Source organism: Cervus canadensis, chromosome 4 (assembly GCF_019320065.1).
Source record: "Cervus canadensis isolate Bull #8, Minnesota chromosome 4, ASM1932006v1, whole genome shotgun sequence".
NCBI classification, from domain to species: Eukaryota; Metazoa; Chordata; class Mammalia; order Artiodactyla; family Cervidae; genus Cervus; species Cervus canadensis.
The window spans coordinates 72,941,102-72,949,353 of NC_057389.1; the positions used below are offsets into that span (position 1 = coordinate 72,941,102).

Here is an 8,252-nt window from a genome sequence, read left to right on the forward strand (position 1 = left end):
CGAAAAGTTATAATTTTTAAATTTTTGTTTATTTTTTTATTTTTAGCTGTGCTGGGTCTTCTTTGCTGCACAAGCTTTCCTCTAGTTACAGCAAGTGGGGGCTACTTATTACTGGCAGTGCACAGGCCTCTCACAGTAGTAGCTTCTCTTGTTGCAGAGCACAGACTCTAGGGAACGTGGGCTTCAAGAGTTGTAGCCCGTGAGCTCTAGAGCACAGGCTCAATTGTTTTGGCACACAGGCCTAGTTGCTCCATGGCATTTGGGATCTTCCTCTATCAGGGACCAAACCAATGTCTCCTGAATTGACAGGCAGATTCTTTATCACTGAGCCACCAGGGAAGACCAAGTTATCATAGTTTTGATTTTTTTTTTTTTTTTGGCGGGGAAAATATCTTTATTGTGTTTGGGGCAGCGGGCAGAGGTCCAGTCTCAGAACTTCTGGAACTGCTTCTTGGTGCCGGCAGCCTTGGTGACCTTGAGGACGTTGAAGCGCACAGTCTTGCTCAGGGGCCGGCACTCGCCCACCGTGACGATGTCACCGATCTGGACGTCCCTGAAGCAGGGAGAGAGGTGCACGGACATGTTCTTGTGGCGCTTCTCGAAGCGGTTGTACTTTCGGATGTAGTGAAGGTAGTCTCGGCGGATGACGATGGTCCTCTGCATCTTCATTTTGGTCACCACGCCAGGCAGGATCCGCCCTCGAATGGAGACGTTACCAGTAAAAGGGCATTTCTTGTCAATGTAGGTGCCCTCGATGGCCTCCTTTGGAGTCTTAAAGCCCAGACCAATGTTCTTGTAGTATCGAGGGAGCTTTTCTTTGCCAGTTTCTCCAAGCAGGACCCTCTTCTTATTTTGAAAGATGGTCGGTTGCTTTTGGTACGCACGTTCTGTCTGAATGTCCGCCATCTTCCCGGCTGCCTGAAAAAAGGAAGTATAGTTTTGATTTTACATCTGGCAAACTTTAGAGAGGTCAAGGTACTGTAAGGAGAAGAGAGAGCCTAACCAAGAATTTGATACAAATGACTTTGTCCCAGGTTGGCACTTTGTTTTAAAAGAGAACATGGATACCACTTAGCTTTAATGCAGTATGAATTAACTCCAATGGTAACATTTCTGAAAAACGATGCAGCAACAGTATATATACAAACACAAAGCAGTGTTTGTCATAGAATTGATAAGCAAACATTATTAGCATTTTTAATGTACTATACAGAGTGACTCTTTCAAAAGGAGATTCAGCTCCTAAATAAACTTTTCATGGTAAGCAACCCAGAAAGTAAATTTTATTAACCTCTTTTGCTGTTCTTATCAGTGGTCCAGATCATTTAAACTGATAAGCAGCAGCTGAACTATACAAAAAGTTCTTGATAAACAGCAGCTAAGGGAGGGCAGGAAAAGGGCAAAATTCAACTATGGTGACATAAATCTTGATGCAAATCCAAAGACTGGTATATGTGGTAGCAAAAGTGCCCCCAAATGACACAGAAACGCATTTGTCCAATCTCTTAAGTATATTTTTTGAACATTAATGTTACAAGAATGTGAAAAGGATTCCATTTCCTGCTTGATACATTCTTTCCCAGTTTCTTGCAGGTTCAAATGAAGATTTAGAGACTCTTCATATAACACATAATAATGGGAAGGGAAGAAGGAAACTAAGGAAGCAAGGTAAGGAGGGGGAAAGGAGGTTGAGAGCAATTTGCATTTCTCTTATGTTCTATGCATATGTAACAACTATAATCAATATCACTACTGATCTGGTTTCAAACAAGCCTTTGACTGTGTGTATCACACTATGGAAAATACTGAAAGAGATGGGAATACCAGACCACCCGACCTGTCTCTTAAGAAATGTGTATGCAGGTCAGGAAGCAACAGTTAGAACTGGACATGGAGCAACAGACTGGTTCCAAATAGGAAAAGGAGTACGTCAAGGCTGTATATTGTCACCCCGCTTATTTAACTTCTATGCAGAGAACATCATGAGAAACACTGGGCTGGATGAAGCACAAGCTGGAATCAAGATTGCCAGGAGAAATATTAATAACTGCAGATATGCAGATGACACCACCCTTATGGCAGAAAGTAAAGAACTAAAGACCTCTTGATGAAAGTGAAAGAGGAGAGTGAAAAAGTTGGCTTAAAGCTCAACATTCACAAAACAAAGATCATGGAATCCAGTCCCATCACTTCATGGCAAATAGATGGGGAAACAGTGGAAACAGTGGCTGACTTTATTTCGGGGGGGGCTCCAAAATCACTGCAGATGGTGACTGCAGCCATGAAATAAAAAAATGCTTACTCCTTGGAAGGAAAGTTATGACCAACCTAAACAGCACACTAAAAAGAAGAGATGTTACCTTGTCAACAAAGGTCTGTCTAGTCAAGGCTATGGTTTTTCCAGTAGTCATATATAGATGTGAGAGTCAGACTATAAAGAAAGCTGAGCACCAAAGAATTGATGCTTTTGAACTGTGGTGTTGGAGAAGACTCTTGAGAGTCCCTTGGACTGCAAGGAGATCCAACCAGTCCATCCTAAAGGAAATCAGTCCTGAATATTCATTGGAAGGAGTGATATTGAAGCTGAAACTCCAATACTTTGGCCACCTGATGCGAACAGCTGACTCATTTGAAAAGACCCTGATGCTGGGAAAGATTGAGGGCAGGAGAAGGGGAAGACAGAGGATGAGATGGTTGGATGGCATCACCGACTCAATGGACATGAGTTTGAGTAAACTCTGAGAGTTGGTGAAAGACAGGGAGGCCTGGTGTGCTGCAGTCCATGGGGTTGCAAAGAGTCGGATACGACTGAGCGACTGAACTGAACTGAAGGCTGGTGTCAGCACTAAGAAGCTGGTTTCAAGGTCAAAATATAAATGGGGTAGGATGAGAGTGTCCACATTTCTTAGGCATCCCTTGGTTAATGGCAACTGCATTTCATTCTTGGAAGTCAATACAAATTGTTTCACTCCTCTACAAAACATAGTCTTTATCAGTCAAACGGAATCAGCACCAATCTGTGAGAAGAGGCTATATTGATGTCTGATTTGACTGCTTTGGAAATACTGCTAGAGCAGAGTCACTAAAAGAATAGCCCATGAACAGCAGCATCAATATCATCCAAAAGTTTGTCAGAAATTCTGAGTAACAAGCTCTACCCTAGATTTACTGAATGAATCAGAATCTGCATTTTAATAAGATATTTAAGTGAAGTTAATGGTTGATGCACTGCCCTTAAAACCAAGCTGCTGATCTCTAAGCTGCCTGTGCCTTGTCCACTACTAGATAAGTACAGAAACTGGGTGTAAGCATTTAAAGCTTTCGTAGTCATTTGACACTAACATGTGTCCACATCCAAGAAGCAGCGGACTTGTGTCCTTCAAAATGAATGAGCCAGTGTGGAGTTTCAGCACTTGTGTGGTGGGTTGCAGGTGGTGCAAGCTGCTACCAGTCATGGACAGCAGATGCCAACATCATCATCATGAATTTTCAAAAATAAAAACTAGCTCTTCATCACAAAATCTGAAAAATGCTACTCCAGAGCAAAGGTCAACAAGCTTTTTCTATAGAGGGCCAGATAGTTAATACCTTAAGCCCTGTAGGTTACAAAGTCTTTGTAGCAACTACTTAACTGTCATTATAAAGCAAAAACAGCAACAGAGGATGAGAAAGGAAATGAGCATGGCTGTGTTCCAATAAAACTTTAGTGGAGGGCAGATTCGGCCAACAGGCTATCCTATGCCAACTCCTGTTCTAAAGGATGACTGTTGGCCAAGTATGATGCTACCAGATGATTATGCTGAATCCACTTGGTGTAATACAACCATCATTTTTAAGAACCAAGACTATGAAACAAATGGCCATAGCCCACTACTTTTAACAGTGGTTTACCCTACTTGCAGTGGCCACAGAAACAACCTGCTCTCTGCCTTTTGTTCTATAGTAGTGGGAAATCCATGAGGACAAAAACAAATACATCTGGATAACCCTCAGTTGCTACCACAGCAAAACAAAAGGATCAAAAAAGAACCATTCAGGGGGCAGTCCCAAGATGGTGGAGGAACAGGACGGGAGACCACTTTCTCCCCCACAAATTCATCAAAAAATCATTTGAATGCTGAGCAACTTCCACAAAACAACTTCCAAATGCTGGCAGAGGACATCAGGCACCCTGAAAGATAGCCTATTCTCTTCAAAAGGAGGTAGGACAAAATATAGAAGACAAAAAGAGAGACAAAGGAGTTAGGGATGGGGACCTGTCCTGGGGAGGACGTCAAGAAGGAGAAGTTTCCAAAGAGTAGGAAACCCTCTCACAGGCGGGTCTGTGGGGAGTTTGGGAATCTCATAGGGGAACATAACAAGGAGGAAAAAAAAAGAACACCACCACCACCTAACTGCAACTGCCAGCGGAGACGTAGCCCAGATGCTTGCATCCACCACCAGCAAGGGGGGCTGGGCAGGGAGGCACAGGCGGCATCACTGGCCCTTAGGGTAAGGCCCGGGCCTGAATGCCCTGAGGACAATCTAGCGGGGCTAATGTGAGGTAGCAACCCAAACTGTGGGATCGTTAGAAAGGAAAAAAAAAAAGAAAGAAAGAGAACTTTCCCAAGAAAGGCTCTAACTAGCAGCCTGGCCCACTCACAGACCAAAGGATTGAGCGAACACCAAAGAAGAGCTAGCCGGCTGCGTACCACTCCCTCCCCCAGCTCCCAGAGGCAGAGAGGCAGGCATGCGACAGCCACATCAGGAAGGCAAGGGGCTGCTCCAATCCCGGCCCCAGAGACTGGCATCCTCCAGCAAACTGTGAGCAGGCTCCCAGTTGCTAACCACGTCTTCCTGGGATCCTGTATGGTTGATATCTGCCAGGAGGGTCGCAGTCTGAGATCAGCTCCCCAGAGGAGACACATGATACACCTGAGACGGTGCTCTTGTGGCGCACCCAGGACTGGGGAGGTGGTTAAGATGCACGGCCCACCTGGGGCAGTGTGCTCACCAAGCACCTGGCCGCCTGAGCTGCTCGGACCTGGGAAGGGCACAAAACTCATGCCCAACCGAGTCTGTGCCCTTGCGGAGTACCCAAGAACCTGAACCGGAGAGGCTTAGACCTGGGAAGTGCATGAAACCACAGGGCCCACTTTGAACAGTGCCATGCAGAGCACCCTGGAGCCTGAGCAGTGTAAACCCAGAAAGCACAAGCCATGAGTGGGGGCAAACCCAGGGTGGTTCATGCACTGCGAGCACTCCCCACACACGCCAGTGGTATTTGTTTGCAGTGTCCCTCCCTCACCACAACACAACTGAACAAGAGAGCCTAAATAGGTGACCACCTTCGCCCCTTTGTCAGGGCAGAAATTAGACACCAGAGAGACTTGCAAACAGAGGAAGCCAAAATAAACAAAGAAGAGGGAAGCACTCTGGAAGTGACAGGTGCAAGACATTAAAACCCTTTAATTAACATTGACTAGGCATTGGAGGGGCCTATATATATTGAGAACAAGTACAAGCTGGGACAAGGAACTGTCTGAAACTAAACTGACCCCAAGCTGCCCACAGCAGCTCCAGAGAAATTCCTAGATTTATTTTTACTTAAAAAGTGATATTTTTACTATTATCACTTTTTAATTTTTTTAAGTTATTACTCCTTTAATTTTCATTTTTATAACCTACTATTACCTTGCAAAAAAAGACCCTATTTTTAAAGCAAATTTCATATATGTATTTTTTATAATTTTTGTGATTGATTTTGTTTTGTATTTTTAATATGGTATTTTTGAGAGTTTAATCTCTACTCTAGATTTTTAATCTTTGCTTTTTGGTATTTGTTATCAATTTTGTACCTTTAAGAATCTAATCTTCAGTATCCATTTTCACTTAGGGATATCATTACAGTGGCTTGATTGCTCTCTCCCCTTTTGACTCTCCCTTTTCTCTACCGGGTCACCTCTATCTCCTCCCTCCCCCTTCTCTTCTCTACCCAACTCTGTGAATCTCTCTGGGTGTTCCAGGCTGTGGAGAACACTTAGGGAACTGATTACTGGCTAGATCTGTCTCTCCCCTTTTGACTCCCCCTCTTCTCCTCCTGGTCACCTCTATCTCCTTCCTCCCTCTTCTCTTCTCTATGTAATTCCGTGAACCTCTCTGGGAGTTCCAGGCTGTGGAGAGCACATAGGGAATTGATTACTGGCTAGATTTCTCTCTCCCCTTTTGACTCTCCCTCTTCTCCTCCTGGTCACCTCTATCTCCCTCCTCCTCTTCTCTTCTCCATGTAACTCTCTGAAACTCTTTGGGTGTCCCTCACTGTGGAGAACTGTTTCACCATTAACCTAGATGTTTTATCATTGGTGCTGTATGGATGGAGAAGTCTTGAGGCTACTGTAAGAATAAGACTGAAAACCAGAGGCAGGAGGCTAAAGCCCAAATGCTGAGAACACCAGAGAACTCCTGACTCCAGGGAACATTAATCGATAGGAGCTCATCAAATGCCTCCATACCTACACTGAAACCAAGCACCACCCACGGGCCAACAAGTTCCAGAGCAAGACATACCACGCCAATTCTCCAGCAACACAGGAACATAGCCCTGAGATTCAATATACAGGCTGCCCAAAGTCACACCAAACCCACTGACATCTCAAAACTCACTACTGGACACTTCATTGCACTCCAGAGAGAAGAAACCCAGCTCCACCCACCAGAACACCGAAACAAGCTTCCCTAACCAGGAAACCTTGACAAGCCACCCGTCCAACCCCACCCACAGCAAGGAAACTCCACAATAAAGAGGAACCACAAATTGCCAGAATACAGAAAGGCCACCCCAAACACAGCAATATATAAACAAGATGAAAAGGCAGAGAAATACTCAGCAGGTAAAGGAACATAATAAATGTCCACCAAACCAAACAAAAGAGGAGGAGATAGGGAGTCTCCCTGATAAAAAATTCCGAATAATGATAGTGAAAACGATCCATAATCCTGAAAACAAATTGAAGTTACAGATAAATAGCCTGGAGAAGAGGATTGAGAAGATGCAAGAAATGTTTAACAAGGACCTAGAAGAAATAAAGAAGAGTCAATCAATAATGAATAATGCAATAACTGAGATCAAAAGCACTCTGGAGGGAAACAACAATAGAATAACTGAGGCAGAAGATAGGATAAGTGAGGTGGAAGATAAAATGGTGGAAATAAATAAAGTAGAGAGGAAAAAAGAATTAAAAGAAATGAGGACAGCATCAGAGACCTCTGGAACAATGTTAAATGCCCCAACATTCAAATCATAGGAGTCCCAGAAGAAGAAGACAAAAAGAAAGGCCATGAGAAAATACTTGAGGAGATAGTAGTTGAAAACTTCCCAAAAATGGAGAAGGAAAAGGTCACCCAAGTCCAAGAAACCCAGAGAGTCACAAACAGGATAAACCCAAGGTGAAACACCCCAAGATACATATTAATCAAACTATCAAAGATCAAACACAAAGAAAAAATATTAAAAGCAGCAAGGAAAAAATCAACAAATAACACACAAGGGGATCCCCATAAGGATAACAGCTGATCTTTCAATAGAAACTTTTCAGGCCAGAAGGGAATGGCAGGACATACTTAAAGTGATGAAAGAGAAAAACCTACAACCCAGATTACTGTAGCCAGCAAGGATCTCATTCAAATATGAAGGAGAAATCAAAAGCTTTACAGACAAGCAAAAGCTGAGAGAATTCAGCACCACCAAACCAGCTCTTCAACAAATGCTAAAGGAGCTTCTCTAGACAGGAAACACAGAAAAGGTTTATAAACTCAAACCCAAAACAACAAAGTAAATGGCAATGGGATCATACTTATCAATAATTACCTTAAATGTAAATGGGTTGTATGCCCCAACCAAAAGACAAAGACTGGCTGAATGGATACAAAAAGAAGACCTCTATATATGCTGTCTACAAGAGACCCACCTCAAACCAAGGGACACATACAGACTGAAAGTGAAAGGCTGGAAAAAGGTATTTCATGCAAATAGAGACCAAAAGAAAGCAGGAATGGCAATACTCATATCAGATAAAATAGACTTTGAAATAAAGGCCGTGAAAAGATCAAAGGAGGACACTACATAATGATCAAAGGACCAATCCAAGAAGAGGATGTAACAATTATAAATATATATGCACCCAACATAGGAGCACCACAATATGTAAGGCAAATGCTAACAAGTATGAAAGGGGAAATTAACAGTAACACAATAATAGTGGGAGACTTTTAAT

General features: G+C 43.2%; 1 protein-coding gene across 1 annotated transcript; it reads right to left on the bottom strand.

The window, feature by feature from the left end:
• Positions 1 to 382: 382 nt before the first annotated feature.
• On the bottom strand, positions 383 to 932 carry LOC122440070 (40S ribosomal protein S11-like). The gene has a single exon (XM_043465858.1). It carries the CDS (start codon positions 904 to 906, stop codon positions 430 to 432), a length of 477 nt encoding a protein of 158 aa, XP_043321793.1. The 5' UTR covers positions 907 to 932; the 3' UTR covers positions 383 to 429.
• Between the last annotated feature and the right edge of the window lie 7,320 nt (positions 933 to 8,252).